The following is a 22,239-nucleotide window of genomic DNA, read 5'->3' as shown; positions in this document are numbered from 1 at the left end:
ATGGTCTGCCTATGTAAACAAGACAGATCTCCGTTCTGTGAGAGGGGAATGTGCTGATTCTGTGTTCCTGCTGAGCAGAAACACAGATCTTTACCTTCCCCCAGTTAACCCCCCCCCCCCCCCCCCACAGTTAGTAATCACTCCCAGGGAACACATTTAACCCTTTGATCGCCCTAAATGTTTAACCCCTTCCCTGCCAGTGACAGTGCATTTTTTTTGCACTGTATAAGACGGGAGCGCACCTTCGGTAAAAGTAGCGTTCGTAATGGAGATAGCACATTCGTCACGCTGTAACAGACTGAAAAGCGTGAATCGTCTCTCACCAAACTTTTACTAACACGCGGTCAGGGGCAGACTGACCATTCGGTCAGTTGGGCACTGCCCGAGGGCCCCGTGGTGCGAGGGCCCGGGCCGGCTCAGTCCGCCACTGGAGGTGCCCGCAGCAGCGGCAGCTTATCATACACAATAAAACAAAACTGAGTCTGTACCCCCGAGAAAGCAGTGCCTTGAACCATTGAATCCCGCTACCTAGGTTGATGTGGCTGTTGTATGAGAGGCTCGGGAGGTATGAGCTGGCCCGGGATGGGTGGCTCATCAGAGCCGTGAGGGGATGTACAGTGGCAGGCGCTCTGCCCACCTCTCCCCCTGTGGAATTAATTTGAGGGGGCGGGGCCATAAGTCACTGCCGCGGAGGACTGTCTGTGAAAGAGCTGCTGGATTCAGAGGCAGAGTGAATTGCACAGACACAGGAACGGCATCCAGATTGACACAAGGCGTGTGCAGAAGCAGGTCAGTGTGGATGCCATGCTGATTGTTACTTTACCTTCTTGCCCTGTGCTGTGTCTGTGTTTATTTACCAGGTAGCAGGTCAGGTCAGGTGCTATTCACTAGTGCACATGATGAGCCATCCATCCCGGCCAGCTCATACCTCCCGAGCCTCTCATACAACAGCCACATCAACCTAGCAAGCGGGATTTAATGGTTCAAGGCACTGCTTTCTCGGGGGTACAGACTCAGTTTTTTTTATTGTGTATGATAAGCTTTCGCTGCTACGGGCACCTCCAGGGGCGGACTGAGCCGGCCTGGGCCCTCCCACCATGGGGCCCTCGGGCAGTGCCCGACTGACTGAATGGTCTGTCCACCCCTGCACACCGATATCTGGTACACTGAATGCCACTTGGTGTATAGATATCAAGCCCCATACACACTATCAGTTTTCCTGCTGGTTTTCTCTTCGGGTTTACCAAAACCATGTAGTACAAGGACCTGCCTGATTGCATTCAAATTGAAACGCTTAAGGTTTGACCTCATATTAGATGGTTTTAGTAAACCTGAAGAGAAAACCATCAGGAAAACTGATAGTGTGTATGGGGCTTCAGTGTTATAGATAGGAAATAGCACTCAGGCCTCGTACACACGGCCGAGGAACTCGACGTGCCAAACACATCGAGTTCCTCGGCCAGTTCAGCCCTGAAGCCGCCGAGGAGCTCGGCGGGACGAGAGCTCCCATAGAACAACGAGGAAATAGAGAACATGTTCTCTATTTCCTCGTCGAGCTCCTCGTCGGCTTCCTCGGCCGAAAGTGTACACACGACCAGTTTCCTCGGCAGAATTCAGCCAGAAACTCGGTCGGAAGCTGAATTCTGCCGAGGAAACTGGTCGTGTGTACGGGGCCTTAGACCTGGTTCACATTGAAGGTCAAATCGCATGGCAATGGCACAAACCGAATCGGTGCGATGCCCCATTTGTGGCGCCGCACTGGTTCCCAAAAGTAGTTTCTGTACAACTTTTGGCGACTTCTTGGTGCAATTTCCATAGACATCTGTGCAGCAACCCGCACAGATGTCTCTGAAATCACCCGCCAAATTCGCACTGACATGCGGGTATGAAATTGTGTGAGTTTAGCTGAACTGTCTCGCACAATTTCATTCCCGCTGTCAGTGTGAACCTGGACTAAGGCCTGATTTACACCTATGCATTTTTTGTGCAAATCTGCAAAATGCAAAAAGCACTAAAAATGCATAGATGTGAATCGGGTCTAAGTGAGTGTTATTCCGTATATATATATTCCTTACATTGGTGATCAGTAAGAAGAATGTTCCTTAGATTGGTGGTCAGTGAGAAGAATGTCCCTACATTGGTGATCAGTGAGAAGAATGTTCCTTAGATTGGTGGTCAGTGAGAAGAATGTTCCTTACATTGGTGGTCAGTGAGAAGAATGTTCCTTAGATTGGTGATCAGTGGGAAGAATATCCATTACATTGGTGATCAGTGGGAAGAATGTTCCTTACATTGGTGATCAGTGAGAAGAATGTTCCTTACATTGGTGATCAGTGAGAAGAATGCTCCTTACATTGGTGATCAGTGAGAAGAATGCCCCTTACATTGGTGATCAGTGAGAAGAATGTTCCTTACATTGGTGATCAGTGAGAAGAATGTTCCTTACATTGGTGATCAGTGAAAAGAATGTTCCTTACATTGGTGATCAGTGGCAAGAATGTTTTAATTTCTATAATAAACATTTATTTTGAACATTGTGTAGAGAAATTCTTTGAACGCATGCAATGTGGGCAGTGCAATATGTAGGTGGGACTTTGTGTGGACGTAGCTTGAACGTGGGCGGGGACACATGGGCGGAGACACAGGGGGCCCCATGATCTCCTTTTGCCCGGGGGCCCCATGAGCTGTCAGTCCGCCCCTGCATGCGGTAACACGAGATTAGCAAAAGCAGCCCCAAGGGTGGCGCCAGTGGAATCAAACTTCCCCTTTATAGTGCCGTCGTACGCGTTGTACGTCACCGCGCTTGAGAACGACGAGATTTTGTCATGACAGTGTGTATGCAAGGAAAGCTTGACAAGATTCTCGTTGAGAAAAACAACGTTTCTTTTACAACGAGATTCTCGGTCGTGTGTACGAGGCCTTACAATAACAGCTCAACATTTCAAAGATTCCAAAGTGAGGAATATCATAAAACATTGATGATCAATTATCAGCTAACATATAAATCCTTAAATTATTTTTGTTAAAATTGAAGTGCATGTATGTTTAAATATAAAACAGAACTCTGGGTCGAGTGGTTCTTAGGTTTATCTTGTGAATTATTTTTAAGGAGCACGGAGCCCCAACCCCCCCCCCTTCCCCCCTCTTCTTTCTTATCTCACTGTTTCCTTCCTTGTCATTCCCCAACGGGACTGAAACCCCTTTTTTCTGCTTTACTACCTCCTTCTTACATATCCGAAGTGATGGTTAATAGCGTCTAATTTGCCAATTGTATGATGTGGTTTTCCATATGATATGGGGGTTCGTAACCCCAAATAGGCAATGGCATTCAATGATGTTAAATAGATTGTCAAATTCTTACTTATAGAAAGAAGTTACGCTGATATGTACATCTTTTGTTTGTGCAAGAAATTTAATAAACACTATTGAAACATAAATATAAAACAGAACAAATAGTAATTACAAAAGGAAAAACATATTTTTGCATAATAAAAAACCTACCTTTCACCTTGTTTTCCACCACTCTTTGGATTTACAAAAACTAATAACGGGTGTGTTCCTGAAATTGGGGTGATCTGGAAATTAAAGAAAACAACCAAAGGTTATAGTTGCATGTGCAGTAACTTGTGCAGTTGGTCGGCTACTTATTTAAAGTGTATGCAAAGCTATTTTAAATACATTAATAAAATTGATTTTTAATTTTAATCAATTCTACTAAAAAGTTTTTTCTTTTGAGTTTTGCATAGTGAGAATTTAAAGCCTCAATATGTTTTTTTTTTATGGATATCTTTTTTCCCATTGGGGAGATTCACCCTTACTATGGGGTTAAAGTGGAGTTCCACCCAAAAATGGAACTTCTGCTTTTTGGAATCCCCCCCCCCTCTGGTGTCACATTTGGCACCTTTCAGGGGGGAGGGGGTAGCAGATACCTATGTAATCTAGGTATTTGCTCCCACTTCCGGGGGGAAAGGTCGCCGCGGCGACCTACTCCACGTCCGGCACCTACTCCGTCCCCCCCGCTGTCTTCTGGGAGACACACAGGGCCTAGAAGACAGCAGGGATCACGCAGCGCGACTTGTGCTAGAGCAGTAGGGAACCAGGAATTGAAGCCACAAGGCTTCACTTCCTGATTCCCTTACCGAAGATGGCGGCGCCTCCACCCGAGACCCGAGGGACAGATGGGTTTCTGGCACCGACATCTCCCAAGGCAGGTAAGTGTCCAGATCGGCTTCGGGTGCCGACATCGCCCAGGACAGGTAAGTGTCCATACATTAAATTTCAGCAGCTGCAGTATTTGTAGCTGCTGACTTCGATTTTTTTTTCCGGTGGAACTCCGAGGCAAGAAGGCTTGGAGGCAAGAAGGCTGCTCTCTTACAAAATTAATTTTTACTTTGCAATTGAATTTTTCCTTAGCTTGGTGAATGAGGTGAAACTTTGCCAACCTCCATAATCCAATCATGTCAAAGGAAGAATACAACGGTACATTTTTTTTCACATTCACTAAGCTAAGTGAAAATTCTCTTCCAAGGGCAAAATTCACTTTGTAAAGTGAACATGTGCTGCTTCTTTAGTAAATTAGCCCCTAATAGTACTGATGACCATTGTTTCCCCTACAGAAAGGGAAGAGAAGTCCAAAATGTTCAAACTGTCAAAGGAAGTTGAGTTGAGTTGAGAAGGAGTTGAAGAGAAGTCTCCCAAAGTGGACACCTGCTCTGGTGACACCTAATCACTTTGGAGAGATCGCATAATTCCTGATGTCCTTCTGGTACAGGAAGTTAAGGGGAATCAGATGGAAAAGAAAAAAAAACTGACATGAGGTCCAACGTCCAAGCCATTCCCTACTCTATCCAAAGCAAACAAAAAAAGTTCTGGGTTTACAAACCCTTTAACTTAAGCTGGCCACTTATCCAACAATCTGATTGTACTGTTGCCTTTACATTTATTAAATTTGTAATGAAATCTCCACTCTACAGATATCCCCCCCCCCCCACTTAACACCCCATGTCCACAGGTACAGTCAATGCTTCTTGCATTCAACCACGCTACTATAGACAAGGTCGCTAAACTTATTTCTCATGCCCACCTAACCACATGTCCCCTGGACCCTATTTCCTCTCAAATACTACAGTCACCCTCTGGCTCTATCCTACACTCTCTAACTCACATCTTCAATCTCTTCTGGCATCTTCCTCAACTCTCTAAAACATGCACTAGTCACCCCACCCCCCCTCCTGTTTTTCTTCCAAACTCCTTGAATGCCTGGTCTGCAATCCACTTAGAGACCACCTCAATTAGAAAAACCTTTTTGATCCCCTTCAGTCTGAACAGACAGAAAGTGCTCTCCTAAAATGCACAAACGGTTTACTAACAGCTAAAACCAATGGACACTATTCTATACTCCTACCTCTGGACCTTTTAGCTGCCTTTGATATGCTTGACCACCTCCTCCTCCTCAAAAAACTCCACTTGTTTGGTCTTCGTGACTGTGCTCTTCATTGGTTCTCATCCTACCTATCCCACTGCACCTACAGTGTCACTTACAATTCTACCTACTCCTCTCCTCTTCCTTTCTCTGTTGGAGTTCCCCAAGGTTCTGTTCCTGAAACTCTCCTATTCTCCATCAACACCTCCTCCCTGGGTCAGCTTTAATATAATTTTTACGCTGACAACACCCAAATTTATTTTCCTACCTCTCAGGTCATAACATCAGTCTCTCCTCACACATCACTAATTTACTGACCGACATATCAGTCTGGATGTCACACCATTTCCTCAAACTCAACCTATCCAAAACCGAGCTCATAATATTTCCTCCCCCACGTACCCCTTCCCCTGACTTCTCAGTCAAGATCAATGGCACAACCATCCCCGCATGTCAGGGTGCTAGGTGTATTCCTGGACTCTGAACTCTCCTTTCGGCCCCACATCCAATCACTGTCCACAGCTTGCTGCCTCAACCTCCGCAACATTTCCAAAATCCACTCCCTGGTTACTCCTAGTCCACTCCTTGCAACCTCCTTTTCATAGGCTTACCTTTACATAGGCTAGCCCACCCTTCAGTCCATCATGAATGCTGCTGCCAGGCCTATCCACCTTACCAGCTGCTCAGTGTTCATTGACTGTCACTCACCCAGTGAATTAAATTCAAAATACTAACAATAACTTACAAAGCCATCCACAACTCTGCCCCCAACCACATCACTAACCTAGTCTCAAAATACCAACCTAATTGTTCTCTTTGTTCCTCCCAAGACCTCCTTCTCTCTAGTTCCTTTGTCACCTCCTCCTATGCTTGCCTCCAGGACTTGTCCTAAACCTCTTCCATCCTTTAGAACTCCCTACCCCAATCTGTCCGACTATCTCCTACTCCACTTTCAAGCCTCGTACACACGACCGAGAAACTCGACGGGCGAAACACATCGTTTTGCTCGTCGAGTTCCTTGTTAGGCTGTTGAGGATCTCGGCGAGCCAAATTTCCCCATTCCCGTCGAAAAAGAAGACATGCTCTCTTTTTGGCTCGACGAGATCCTCGACAGTTTCCTCGTCGAAAAGTGTACACACAACCGGTTTCCTCGGCAGAAAAAGAAAACCAGCAAGTTTCTTGCTGGTTTTTGCCTAGAAACTCGGTCCTCTCTACGAGGCCTTAGGCGATCCCTGAAAACCCTTCTCTTCAGAGAAGCCTATTCTACCTCCACCTAACAACTGCACTTTTATTTTCTCTATCAGCTCCTAACCCACAGTTATTAGCTTTTGTATCACTTGACCCACCCTCTTAGATTGTAAGCTCTAACAAACAGGACCCTCTGATTCCTCCTGTATTGAATTGTATTGTAACTGTACTGTCTGCCCTCACATTATAAAGCGCTGTGCAAACTGTTGGCGCTATATAAATTCTGTATAATAATAATAATAATACTAACTAAGCCTAAATCTACTCCAACCCCCATCCAAAGCCTAACCTAACTACCCTGTGAAGGAAACAAGTTTATATTTAAAACGATAGAGAAATTTTCCCCAAGCTCGTTTTGGACTGTTCCATACTCTTCTACTAGGTAAAGATGGATTTGATATCTACTTTTACTTTTTTTCATTATTTTTATGTGCATTTACCTTTTCTCTCCCCCCTCTATTTCACTAGTGCCCATATACAGACGGGGCTGGGGCGGGGGACAGTCGATATAAACATATAATTAATAAATATTTTTTTGCAATTTTCTTTTCAGTCACAACTAAAACCTCTGAAGAAGACCTTTAGGGTCGAAACGCGTTAGGATCTATTTTTATATATGCTATGTTTACCCTCATCAAGCTGTATAATTACCTGTTGTGTGCTGTAAAAAATTATGGAATTTTAATGCCTTTTGTATTACCGCAACATATGTCTTAACCATACTCCCCATCCCTTCTTTTGTATGTGTTATTCCCAATAAACCTTTTTTACACATTGCATTCTAACTCAGTAACTTGAGCTGCCTAAAAACCCCACCTGGGGGAAAATTTCTCTGTCGCCTATATCAGGGTGAGCAGAAATTTCTCTCTACTACGTGTGTTTTGTCCATTTTACAAGTTTATATTTATGGTCTGGTCACATGATCTATCCAGCACTGGCTTGAGTGAAGAGAAGAGATCACCAACAATGCCTGCAGAGCCTGGGTGATGACATCACCCATAGACTTATTATGGGGCATCCATTTCCGGCTTTACCTCCTCTACACTGAAGACAGCACTAAAACCCGATCATGTGACCGGAGTGGCCTAAGAATAGGTAATTATACAGATATTTCCCTTCACAGGGTAACAACACAGCACAACACATGCCAGAAGGCATGGCGACACATGTTATGTACATTATGAGATTGAGCCCTTGTGTTATTTTCTACATAAAATGTCTAGAAATAACACCCACACACTTTTACTAATTAAAACAGTGAAGAACCAACAGATATATTCAACTGCTATTTTTGCAGTCATAAAAACACCAGACAACATAAAATTTGAAAATCTTGATTTGAATTTCAATTCTTAAATTTGTGGCAGGAAATTATATATTTAAAATAGTTCCCATCTTAAATTATCCAACGTTTCCTGGTTAAAGATACAACCTTTTTTTTTAACCACTTGTCGACCTCTTCACGAACATTTACATCGGCAGAATGGCTCCTGTGGGCAAAGCAACGTACTATGTTGCTTTGAAAATCCTGCCGCAAGCTCCATTATCGTGCCCACGGGACCCGCGGACTCGATCTTTGCCGGTGTCCCGCGATCGTGTCACGGAGCTGCAGAACGGGGAGAGACCAGGGTAAACAAGGCATTTCCCTGTTCTGCCTTGTGACCGGACACTGATCTACTGCTCTCTGTCATCGGGAGCAGTGATCAGTGTCATGTCACTGGTAGTCCACCCCCCCACAGTTAGAGTCACTCCCTAGGACACACTTAACCCCCTTCCTTGCCCCCTAGTGGTTAACCCCTTCCCTGCCAGTGTCATTTACACAGTAATCAGTGCATTTTTATAGCACTGATCGCTTTATAAAAGACAATGGTCCCAAAATAGTTTGTAGACTTTTTTACCAAAAATACGTAGAAGAATACATATCAGCCTAAACTGAGAAATAAATAATTATTTATATATATATTTTGGGGGATATTTATTATAGCAAAAAGAAAAAAATATTGTTTTGTTTTTTTCAAAAAACGATTTTTTTGTTTATAGCCCAAAAAAAAACAAAAAAACGCAGAGGTGAACAAATACCACCAAAATAAAGTTTTATTTGTGGGGGGAAAAAAGTAGCAAAATACTAAACTGATGAAGAAGTTTGATTTTTTAAAAAAATTTTATTGGGGATGTTTTATAGCAAAAAGTAAAAAATATTATTTTGTTATTCAAAATTGTTGGTCTTTTTTTGTTTTTAGCGCAAAAAAAAAAAAAAAAAAAAAAATCGCAGAGGTGATCAAATACCACCAAAAGAAATCTCTATTTGTGGGAAAAAAATAAGTAGCGGAATACTATTTGTGGGAAAAAAATAAGTAGCAGAATACTATTTGTGGGGAAAAAATAAGTAGCGGAATACTATTTGTGGGAAAAAAATAAGTAGTGGAATACTAAACTGATTAAGAAATTAGATTTTTTTTTTTATAAAAAAATATAGTTTTTTTATTCAAAATTGTTGGTCTTTTTTTGTTTATAGTGCAAAAAAAAAAATCAAAGAGGTGATCAAATACCACCAAAAGAAAGCTCTATTTGTGGGAAAAATATAAGTAGCGAAACACTAAACTAATGAAGAAATTCGATTTTCTTAAAAAAATTATTGCGGATGTTTAATAGCAAAAACTAAAAAATATTCTTTTTTTATTCAAAATTTTGTTTGGGCACGACATTGCACGACCGCGCAATTGTTAGTTAAAGCGACGCAGTGCCGAATCGCAAAAAAGTGCTCTGGTCAGGAAGGGGGTAAATTCTTCCGGGGCTGAAGCGGTTAAAGAAAAAAAAAATCTATCCATTCATTCAAATTTGTAAAAATAACTAATAAAGCTATTAAAATATATTTTTAAACTAATTTTATTAAGAATAGGTGCCAAACAAAAAAAAAATGCAGACGATTTAGCAATTCACTGGTTCTGCCACTTAATATTAAGCTATTCATCTATATTCATATAATTATACATCACTTTTAAATTAGAGAGTTTTCTGGTTCGATAAAAAAACATATCTGTTAAAAATAATTATGCTTATCTAAATAAACACAAGAAATAAATGAGCTCTAATGATTAAAAAAAAAAAAAAAAAAAAAAATAAAAACACTGCTCCTTGATATAAAAAAATATTATCTATAATAATAATTACAGTTGTCACACATAAGCAATACATTCACTGAAAATGTATTCTCTTGCATAATGTGATTCTGAAACTAATTAAAATTGATTCAAATTTTCACGGCTCACCCTCTCCCATTGTAAATGTATATTATGAAAGTATTGACGCTCCTGATTTTTCATATTTCATCAAATTTACCTATTTATTTCAATATCAATAACCAGGGCACTATCTATTGCAGAGAAGGATAAACTAAAGTTAACATGACAAAGATGAAGTGCTTATCTACTTGTAGCCGATGTCCCCGTGGACCCAGGTTAATTAATGAGACTTATCCTAAGGTTATACATGATCTATTGCTTCCTCTAATTAGAAGTAATAATCATGATCATTATTCTGGTTTGCTAGAGTGAAATAAGATGAATGTGCTTAAGTATGATTAATAATAATAGAAAAGAATAAATTCAGATTATTGCAGCCTAAGATTCAGTATTTAAGCCATGAAGATGTTGTTTCACATTTTCATTTTTACAAAGATAAAATGAATTAACTCGTGTGTGGTGGACCGATTGACGAGGAATTCTCCTGGCACGAGTAATAATATTAATCGTTAATGTATATATATTTTTTTTTTATTTTAATGGTTAATTTAGCTAGGTGTTTCTGATGACAGTTTATGTAAAGTCAATTTACTATTAGATCTAAAAAGGACATTTTGTATCTTTTGCTAGGAAGAGTTATGACATCTAAGGCCTCGTACACACGACCGAGTTTCTCGGCAAAAACCAGCAAGAAACTTGCTGGGAGATATTTTTTTGCCGAGGAAACCGGTCGTGTGTACATTTTCGTTGAGGAAACTGTCGAGAAACTCGACGAGCCAAAAAGAGAGCAAGTTCTCTATTTCCTCGACGGGAATGGAGAAATTTGCCTTGTCGAGTTCCTCGACAGCCTGACAAGGAACTCGACAAGGAAAACAATGTGTATTTTTTTATGACGAATTTCCCCACAAATCGCTATCGCACAATTCTGCAAGTAATTATAATTTATTATCGCTGTTTTCTAGCTGCTCTAAAACCACTTTTGACATAAAGGGACACTTTTTGGTTGCTATGGATAATCTACAGTTTGCAGGCAGAAAGAACCGTTTTTATTATATAAAAGTACACTGGTAACCACAGGGACACTGTTTGAATCGAGCGAGGTCCCGCTCGCTCACACAGCGGGGAGGCATCGCTGGATCCAGGGACAAGGTAAGTAACTTTGTCTGTGGCTGCTGCGAGGCGAGCCCGAGTCTGGCTCGGGGATACCGCTTTTAGTACAGAAATCTTACCCCGAGCCAGACTCGGGAATACCGCCAGGGAGGTTAATAAAGAAAACAATCACTGTATTTTGTCTATAAGGCGGTGATTAACTGGTTAAGCACACTGACACTGATACTAATTAAAAAAAAAAAAATAAGTCTGTCCCCCAACAAATATACTGACCCTAACCTTTGACCCTGACCTTGACCTTTGACCCCGACACACACACTTTTTTTTTTCTGTGCAAGGACAGAGAGAGAGAGCTACTCCTGCAGTTGCTCCAGAGTTTAGTAAATGAGAAGAAGCTCTGCTGACTTCCATCATCCAATCATATACAAGCAAAAATGCATTTTTTTCCCCTTACACGTGATTGGGTATTGCGGTACCCCGCAATACCCTGCAATACCCTGCAATACCCCGCAATACCCTGCAATACCCTGCAATACTCTGCAATACTCTGCAATACTCTGCAATACTCTGCAATACTCTGCAATACCCCGCAATACTCTGCAATACCCTGCAATACCCTGCAATACCCCACACTACTCTGCAATACCCTGCAATACTCTGCAATACTCTGCAATACTCTGCAATACCCTGCAATACCCTGCAATACCCTGCAATACTCTGCAATACCCTGCAATACTCTGCCCCCTCCTGCTTCTACCGACTCAATGCTACGATCGGAGCCAGGATTGTTTTTTTTTTTCAGGCTTCCCAACCTAGAAGTGAGATATGGGGTCTTTTTGACCCCATATCTCACTGTAAAGAGGACCTGTCATGCCATATTCCTAGTACAAGGGATGTTTACATTCCCTGTAATAGGAATAAAAGTGATCATTTTTTTTTATTTTTTGCAGAAAAACATGTCAAACTAAAATAAAGTAAAGTAAAGTGAACAATAAAATATATATATTTTTTAAAGCGCCCCTGTCCCCCTGTGCTCGCATGCAAGCGAACGCACGCGTAAGTCCCGCCCACATATGAAAACGGTGTTTAAGCCACACATGTGAGGTATCGCTGCAAAAGTTAGAGCAAGAGCAATAATTTTGGCCCTAGACCTCCTCTGTAACTAAAAACATATAACCAGTAAAAATATTTAAAACGTCGCCTATGGGGATTTTTAAATAGCGAAGTTTGGCGCCATTCCATGAGCGTGTGCAATTTTGAAGGGTGACATGTTGGGTATCTATTTACTCGGCGTAACATTAGCTTTCACATTATGCAAAAGAATGAAGAAAAAATACTAATTGGCTAAATTTTATAACAGAAACAAAGAAAAAAAAAATTTCTCTCCAACGGTGATTAAATACCACCAAAAGAAAGCTCTATTTGTGTGAAAAAAAGGACAAACATTTCATTTGGGTACAATGTTGTATGACTGAGTAATTGTCATTCAAATTGCGAGAGGACCGAAAGCTGAAAATTGGTCTGGTTATTAAGGGGGTTTAAGTGGTTAAAGTAGAATAATAAAAAAAAAAACAGCAAAATGCACACTATTGTTTCTGGGCAGTACTACGGATGCAAACAACAAATAACATACACATATGTGGTATCACTGTGATCGTCAGGAGCAGGAGAATTTATTGTACATTGTTCTTTGGTGGTAAATTATGGTAGTACCAAGAAATATACAGCTAAAAAATAAAATTATTACTATTTTGAGACAGTTTTCCTATGATAATAAAAAAAAAAATCAGGAGATATTTATTACCATTTACCACCAAATGAAATCCCAATTTGTCCTGAAAAAAAATGTATAATCCACCTGGATTAACAAAGCAGTTGGGATAATATGTACAGTTTTATAAACATGTGTCAAAATCACAAAATTGGGTTTAGGCATTTAGATTTGTTTTATCCTTAGGCACAAAGGGGTTAAAGAGCATCCAATGCATTTCAGGGGCTGACAATCCCCCTTCATCAGGGCTGAAACAAGTTAAATCAATAATCAAGATAATTATAGGAAATGCAAATACAGATTATGATTTTCTAAGATTTATGATTAGAATTAAAGCGGAGGTTCACCCAAATAACATTTATATAAGACCAAATTCTTTATACTACCAGCATGTACAGTCGGCACTTTTTTTTTTTTTTTTAGGCTGTACATACCTTATAATCTATATTTGCAATCCGGCTTCCGGGTACTTCTCCCCGCGGGAGTAGGCGTTTCCAAGCTGAGCCACAATGTAATCTGGGCGTTCGCCCAGATGATTGATGTCTATCAGAAAATGTTCCCCCCCGGCGGATAAAACCTTCACTCAAATTCCTCACATTTCCATTCACTTTTTTCTGCACTCCCACCACGGTGGTCCTTATAGCGCAGTTTATTTTTACTTCCCACTCAGACTGTACTAATTATTGCTCTATGTATAGTCAATACAGATCCTCACCTTGCTGGGGGCGTTTCCACCATCCACAACCTACGTGAGACTGTGTCTCTACGTGGGGCCTAGGCTCCTCCGAGGAGTGAATCTGTATTCACAGGTAAGCCGCACAGTCTTTGCATTGTCCCCTTGAATCCTATGTTGCATATTCTCTTTTAATGGCTATTTATGTTTGTTAATTGCTTGAGTGTTTCTGTGCATATGTACCCATATGCACACAACCTGTAATGTTAATAACAATATATTGTCATCATTTTTTACAAAGCCCGCCCTAACTTTGCGGCGGCGCAGTGTATCGTGTTTACACTACGCCGCCGTAAGTTAGTGAGGCAAGTACATGATTCACAAAGTACTTGCCTGCTAAGTTACGGCGGCTTAGCGTAAATTGGGCGGGCGTAATGGCGCCTAATTCAAATTTAGCTGAGGGGGCGTGTTTTATGGTAATGGGGGGTGACCTTACGTGATTGACGTATTTTACGAACGGCGCATGCGCCGTCCGCCTACATATCCCAGTGTGCAATGCGGCAAAGTACGCCGCACGGTCCTATTGGTTTCGGCATGGACGTAAATGACGTAAATCCCTATTCACGGACGACTTACGCAAACGACGTAAAATTTTCGAATTTCGACGCGGGAACGACGGCCATACTTAACATTACTATTCCAGCTATTTGATGGAATAACTTTAGGCCTGATAATGCGTTACGTAAACGGCGTATCTGTACTGCGTCGGCCAGGCGTACGTTCGTGAATAGGCGTATCTAGTGATTTACATATTCTACGCCGACCGCAACAGCCTACAAATTACACTTTAGGATACGACGGTGTAAGACACTTACGCCGCTCGTATCTGAGCCTAATTTAAGCGTATCTGGTTACCAGAATACGCTTAAATTAGCGCCGGTGCAAATTCGGACTTAGGCCGGCGTATCTACGGATCAGCCGGCCTAAGTCTTTCTGAATCCACCTAAGAGTGTTTTTCGGGATATCATGTGGCTCTTATGCCACGTACACACGACCGTTTTTCGGTTGTAAAAAATTACGTTTTTTTTTATGTCATTAGAAACTATCATGTGTGGGCTCCAGAGCATTTTTCACGACGTAAAAAATGGGCATTAAAAATTTAGAACATGCTCAAATTTTTCACGTCGTTTTTAACGTCGTAAAAAATTATCGTGTGTGGGCTTTAACAACGTGAAAAAAACGCGCATGCTCAGAAGCAAGTTATGAGACGGGAGCGCTCGTTCTGGTAAAACTAGCGTTCGTAATGGAGTAAGCACATTCATCACGCTGTAACAGACTGAAAAGCGCGAATCGTCTTTTACTAACACGGAATCAGCAAAAGCAGCCCCAAGGGTGGCGTCATCCGCATGGAACTTCCCCTTTATAGTGCCGTCGTATGTGTTAGCTTTGCTAGAGCATTTTTTTTTTTCACGATCGTGTGTAGGCAAGGCCGGTTTAACAATCGGGTTGAAAAAACTTTGGGCTAGATTCAGGTAGGGGGACGTAGCGTATCCTATTTACGCTACGCCTCCGCAACTTAGACGGGCAAGTGCAGTATTCACAAAGCACTTGCTCCGTAAATTGCGGCGGCGTAGCGTAAATCTGCCGGCGTAAGCGCACCGAATTCAAATTGTCAAGAGGTGGGCGTGTTTTATGTAAATAAAACATGACCCCGCGTAAATGACATTTCTCACAAACGGCGCATGCACCGGCCGTGAACGTATCCCAGTGCGCATGCTCCTAATCACGTCGCAAATAGTCAATGCTTTCGACGTGAACGTAATTTACGCAAAGCCCTATTCGTGAGCGACTTACGCAAACGACGTAAAATTTTGAAAATTCGACGCGGGAACGACGTCCATACTTAACATTGGCTATGCCTCATATAGCAGGAGTAACGTTACGCCGGAAAAAGCCTTACGCAAACGACGTAAAAAAATCCGCCGGGCGCACGTACGTTTCTGAATCGGCGTATCCAGCTCATTTGCATATTCTACACTGAAATCGAACGGCAGCGCCACCTAGCGACTAACGTAAATATCCACCCTAAGATACGACGGCGTAAGAGACTTACGCCAGTCGGATCTTAGCCTAATTTTCGGCGTATCTTGTTTTTTGAATACAGAAAGAAGATACGCCGGCGCAGCTTTGAATTTACGCGGCGTATCAATAGATACGCCGGCGTAAATTCTTTATGAATCTAGCCCTTTGTTTTTTCTAGACCATTAAAAATTTAATTTTTTACATCCCGAAAAACGATCGTGTGCACGCGGCATTAGAATATAGGTAGGAAGAGACAAGTTGATAGAAACGGTTCAGCTACAAATTGTTGGTATTATTACATCAATACAGCGCAAGCCTCTCATCATCCTAGTGCCAACCTGATTAAAAGACAATGAGCGTCTGGATATCAGTTTTAAACCCGCTGTAAAATTCTGACGAGGCATTAATTGCAATAAATCTTTGTACTTGCGCTAGTTAGCAGCAAGCCATTGCCAAATAATGACCGAGGAGATGTTGCCAAACCATCACATTTTACAGCCTCGTAATTAGAGTCTTACACTTGAGACAGAGCGCTGAGTTTTATTATAATGTCTCAATTATTTGTTATAACAACCCATATGTCAGCCGTCAGCCTAAATATCTTTTCCCTACTCATTGGATAAGCATCGTGGGCCGGATTCAGATACATTGCAGTATCTGTCGGCGCGGCGTAACGTATCTCAGATACGGTACGCCGCCGTAACTTAGGGCGCAAGTTCCGTATGCAGAAAGAACTTGCGCCCTTAGTTATGGCGGCGTAACGTATTTGGTCTGGCGTTAGCCCGCCTAATTCAAATGGGGATGATCTGGGCGTGTTTTATGTATATTAACTGTGACCCCGCGTATTTGACGTTTTTTAGTGCGCATGCTCGAAATTACGCCGCAAGTCCTCATTGCTTTAGACGTGAACGTAACTTACGTACAGCCCTATTCGCGAACGACTTTTCAAAACTTGACGCGGAAACGACGTCCATACTTAACATTAGCTACGCCTCATATAGCAGGGGTAACTTTACGCCGGAAAAAGCCTAACGTAAACGACGTAAAAAAATGCGCCGGCCGGACGTACGTTTCTGAATCGGCGTAAATACCTAATTAGCATATTCATCGCGTAGCAGGAGGGTCAGGACGCTCTCTACTTTGCAGATAGAGAAAGGAGCTGTATGTTAGTGGGCGTCCTGTCACTCCTGCTCGCCCCCTCAAGAGGCTTTCTCCGAACCAGGGAGAAAGCCTCACATTACTGTGTGGAGTTACAGACAGAAGAACAGGAAGTGAGGATTTCTCAGAAGAAATAAGGACATTTAAAAGCAAAATGGAAGGATGAGGTAAGTGAAGGAGGACTGCACTAAGGTAAAGGAAGCTATTTAGGGAAATTCTTTTTCACCTTTACAACCCCTTTAAAGAGGTACTAAATGTTAATTATTTTATTTTTTTAAATAACAAACATGTCATACTTACCTCCACTGTGCAGTTCGTTTTGCACAGAGTGGCCCCGATCCTCCTCTTCTGGGGTCCCACGGCGGCTCTCACGGCTCCTTCCCGCAATAGCTAACCCCCTCTGGGAAGCTCTCTCCTGAGGGGGTTACCTTGCGGGTTCTCTCCCGTCTCATACACTTTGCGTCCATAGGCGCGGAATGTATGACTCGGTCCCGCGTCATTGGATTTGATTGACAGCAGCGGGAGCCAATGGCTGCGCTGCCATCAATCTATCCAATCAACACTGAGACTCCGTGGAGAAGAGGACGCCGGGGATGAGCCGAGCAGGTGAAAGTGCTCAGGTAAGTAAGTAAAATGGGGGGGCTTGGGGGGAGCGGTGATTGCCAGGTGTTTTTTCACCTTATGGGGCATAGGATGCCTTAAGGTGAAAAAACACAAACCTTTACAACCCCATTAACCGATTGCCGACCGACACACGCACTTTTACGTCAACAGAATGACACGACTGGGCAAATGGGCGTATATATACATCCCCTTTAATTTGCCCGCCATGAACTGGATATCCGCTGGTGTCCCACGATTGGGTCACAGAGCTCAAGAATGGGGAGATGTCAGTGTAAACACAATATCTCCCCGTTCTTCGTAGTGACATGTCACTGATCGTCTGTTCCCTGTAATCGGTAACAGCGATCAGTGATGTGTCACGGCAAGTCACGCCCCCTAACAGTAAGAAGCACTCCCTAGGTCACACTTAACCCCTTCAGCGCCCCCTACAGGTTAACCCCTTCACTGCCAGTGTCATTTTTACAGTAGGCAGTGCATTTTTATGCACTGCCTATCTGATCGCTGTAAAAATGACAATGGTCCCAAAATAGTGTCAAAAGTGTCTGATTGGTTTGCCATAATGCCGCAGTCACGATAAAAAATTGCAGATTGCTAACATTACTAGTAAAAAAAAAAATTATTAATAAAAATGTCATAAAACTATTCCCTATTTTGTAGAAGCTATAACTTTTGTGCAAACCAATCAACAAACGCTTATTGCGTTTTTTTTTACCAAAAATATGTAGAAAAATACGTATCGGCCTAAACTGAGGACATTTATATATATATATATATATATATATATATATATATATATATATATATTTATTTTTAATTTTTTTTAGGATATTTATTATAGCAAAAAGTAAAAAATATAGATTTTTTTTCAAAATTTACCCTCTATTTTTGTTTATAGCGCAAAAAAAAAAAATGCGAGGTGATCAAATACCACCAAAATAAAGCTCCATTTGTGGAAAAAAAAAAGGACACCAATTTTGTTTGGGAGCCACGTCGCACGACCACGCAATTGTCAGTTAAATCGACGCAGTGCCGAATCGCAAAAAGTAGTCTGGTCTTTGTCCATCGAAACGATCCGGGGGCTGAAGTGGTTAATCCCTTCAAGGGTAAAACAAATCTAAATGCCTAAGCACAATTTTTCAGTTTTGACATGTGTTAGTAAAACCGTACATATCCCCACAACTACTTTGTGCATTATATCGCAGTTTCTTTTAGGACAAATTGAGCTTTTATTTGGATGCAAATGGTAATAGATTTCACCTGAATTAAATGTTTTATTATTATCGAAGGAAAACTGTACCAAAGTAGTAAAACATTTAGCTGTATATTTCTTGTTGCTACTAGGGTTGTCCCGATACCACTTTTTTGAGACCGATACTTTTTTTCAAGTACTTGCCGATACCAAATACCGATACTTTTTTTAATGTCATGTGACAGTGGCAGCATTTTTTTTTTTGGGTGGGGGGTGTATTGTCAGTGTGTTTTTTATTTGTTATTTTACATTTTATGTTATTTTTTTTTATTTTTTTAAATATGTATTGCAATTTTTTTTTAATAAGCCCCGTTGGAGGTCCTTGGAGAGATATCAGGGGTCTAGACCTCTGACATCTCCCCTTTAAGACAGAGAAAGGGACTAAGGCCAGATTCCCCAGTCCCTTTCTCTCCAGCCTCAGCTGAAATGAATGGAGGGAAGCTCCTCCATTCATAAACTGAAGCATCGTAAACACAGGTTACGATGCTCAGTTATGTGAATGGACAGAGTCAGTGATCACTGAAGCCTCGTACACACGTCCGAGGAACTCGACGAGCGAAACACATCGTTTTGCTCGTCGAGTTCCTTGTGAAGCCGCCGAGGATCTCGGCGAGCCAAATTTTCCCATTCCCATCAAGGAAATAGAGAACATGCTTTCTTTTTGGCCCGACGAGATCCTCAACGGTTTCCTCGTCGAAAAGTGTACACAAGATCGGTTTCCTCGGCAAAAAAAAAACCCAGCAAGCTTCTTGCTGGTTTTTGCCGAGAAACTCGGTCGTGTGTACGAGGCCTGACTCTGTCCATTCTGAAAAGGTAGGAGCCGGGTTTAGCGGCTCCTACTTCCGCTCTCCATCCTGACAGATTGATGGGGGAGAGCAGCACGGAGGGGGGGAGAAGTCAGCACGGAGCACGGGGGACAAGGCGGCACGGAGCACGGGGGACAAGGCGGCACAGAGCACGGGGACAAGGCGGCATGGAGCACGGGGGACAAGGTTGCATGGAGCACGGGGGACAAGGCGGCACGGAGCACGGGGGACAAGGCGGCACGGAGCACGGGGACAAGGCGGCATGGAGCACGGGGGACAAGGCGGCACGGAGCACGGGGGACAAGGTTGCATGGAGCACGGGGGACAAGGCGGCACGGAGCACGGGGGACAAGGCGGCACGGAGCACGGGGACAAGGCGGCATGGAGCACGGGGGACAAGGTTGCATGGAGCACGGGGGACAAGGTTGCATGGAGCACAGGGGACGAAGGCGGCATGAAGCATGGGGGACGAGGCGGCATGGAGCACGGGGGAAGAGGCGGCACGGAGCACGGGGGACAAGGCGGCACGGAGCACGGGGGACAAGGCGGCACGGAGCACGGGGGACAAGGTTGCATGGAGCACGGGGGACGAAGGCGGCATGGAGCACGGGGGACAAGGCGGCACGGAGCACGGGGGACAAGGCGGCACGGAGCACGGGGGACAAGGTTGCATGGAGCGCGGGGGACGAAGGAAGCACGGAGCGCGGGGGACAAAGGCAGCACGGAGCGCGGGGGACAAAGGCAGCACGGATATCGGGTATCGGGTGAAGTATCAGAGCATTTCCCCCAAGTACAAGTACTCGGGGAAATGCTCGGTATCGGTACCGATACTAGTATCGGTATCGGGACATCCCTAGTTCCTACCATAACCTACCACCAAATAACAACCCAAAATAATGTTATTTGTTGTTTGTACTCATAGTACAGGCCAGAAACAAGTGCGCATTTAGCTTTTTTTTCTGACCCTATTTGCATTGTTAACCCTGAAAGTTACCCTCTGATCATTTGGTTAACCCAAACCAAAACTACACAAGATCTAATGCAGAGGTAGGCAACCTCGGCACCCCAGCTGTGGTGAGACTACAAATCCCATCATGCCTCTGCCTCTAGGAGTCATGCCTGTGATTTTCCTGGTCTTGCAATGTCTTATGGGACTTGTAGTTTCAAAACAGCTGGAGGGCCGAGGTTGCCTACCTCTGGTCTAATGCATAAAAGTCTTGCAACATTTTTGCAATGCGATCTCAAGAAATCCAAAAAAAGGCCATTTCAAACCTGAAGACCTTGTCCATCCACGGTGACCGAGTTTGCTCTCTGCATCTTCGTCCTTTCAGCTGATTTGTTCCCCTGCTGTGCACAGTTCTTCTCTCTCTTCACCGTTGACTGTCTCTCCTTTAAATAACAAAACATGCACAGATTTGCAATGAATGTTTGTTTAGCGTCAGCAAGAAAAAATAAATCATTTTTTTTCATGATATTATAATGCATTTTCTTGACATGCAGTCTAATCCTTAAACATTCAATTTCAGATCCTACTGGCTGGAGTCTACCGTTCTCACTCCTTTCCATAGACTGCAGTGTCCCTTCCCCAACCCAGAATCCTGTTGCTTTGTAGCTTCAAGTCTAATAGGAGGTTTTCCCAGTGACTGAGAAGTGTAGAGAATATTTTAAGTAATGGTAATATTGATACAAATGAGTGAAACACACATTTCTGGCATCTCTGGCCATCAGGTGTCTCCAGCAAGTACTGTACTTCCATTTCCATTTCAGATAAGCAGTTCCCAACAGGGGTGCCATGATAGCGTAAAGGGGTTTTCCACCCATTTTTTACGTTTATTAAAAGTCAGCAGCTACAAAAAGTGTAGCTGCTGGCTTTTAACAAACTGACACTTACCTGCTCCAGCGTTCCAGCGCCGGCCGGGGGTCCGCTCCTCTCCCCCCCTCCCCGGCCGGCGTCTTCATTGTCACTGTGGGCACCCGGCCGTGACAGCTTCCGGCTTCACGGCCGGGCACCCACTGCGCATGCGCAAGCGACACGGCCCGGCGCTGTGCTGTTTGATTGGACAGGCGATCGCCTAGGACCTGACGTGTCCTAGGCGATCGCCTACAGGGAGGGGCTGCCAAAAGGCGATTAAGCTTAATCGCCTTTGCAGCCCCTCGGCGGAAGGAGGAAGTGGGACAGGAAGTCCCCTTCTCCTGAAGCCCCCACTCCCCCCCCCCCAAAAAAATTACATGCCAAATGTGGCATGTAAGGGGGAGAGGAGTGGGTTAAGAGGAAGTTCCATTTTTGGGTGGAACTCCTCTTTAAGGTGTTGTTTGGGTCCCAACCCCAGGGCTCCAAACACATGGGGCAGTTTTCTCAGGATTAGCATCATGAGTTGCTATGTGGTCAGTGGGCCAGCTGCCAACGGCAGTAGACGAGGGGATACCACCAGTCCTCCTGTAGGGGGCCCAGGCAGCAAGGGGCAATGTATGGTGCACAGGGAGGGTGATCGGTGCGGCAGGGGGAGGAAAAGGAGGTTGGGGGCAATTAATAGAACCAATCCCCTATATGGCTCTCTCTACAGCAGCTGAAAGCTGGCTTCTTCCCCTCTCCCTTCCGTTGGCTTTCAGCTGCTGCAGAGAGAGCCATACAAAAGGATTGGTTCCAGTAATTGCCCCCCACCACACCGATCACCCTCTGTGCACCATACGTTTCCCGCTGCTTCCCAGGTCCCCCCGTCTGCAGCTGCAAGCACACAATATCTCCTTCAAGATTGAGAGTGGGGGAAGGGTCTGGTAATTACATCATATTTACCAGACCCCTCCTTTCCTGAATGAACACAATGAGTGATCGGTACCGATCAGTATTCATTCA

General features: G+C 43.4%; 1 protein-coding gene across 1 annotated transcript in view; it reads right to left on the bottom strand.

Moving 5' to 3' along the window:
* DGKB (diacylglycerol kinase beta) overlaps window positions 1-22,239 on the bottom strand; it is a 664,259-nt gene that overhangs the window by 318,074 nt on the left and 323,946 nt on the right. Inside the window, exons 15-16 of the mRNA XM_040352255.1 lie at window positions 20,658-20,774; window positions 3,502-3,575 (exon numbers count right to left, since the gene is read on the bottom strand). Of these exons, the coding sequence (XP_040208189.1) occupies window positions 3,502-3,575; window positions 20,658-20,774 (191 nt within the window). The remainder of the gene's footprint in view (window positions 1-3,501; window positions 3,576-20,657; window positions 20,775-22,239) is intronic.

This window comes from Rana temporaria, chromosome 5, assembly GCF_905171775.1.
Source record: "Rana temporaria chromosome 5, aRanTem1.1, whole genome shotgun sequence".
Lineage (NCBI taxonomy): Eukaryota > Metazoa > Chordata > Amphibia > Anura > Ranidae > Rana > Rana temporaria.
Note: the sequence above shows the minus strand (reverse complement) of the source record. Positions and strands in the feature narration are given on the sequence as shown.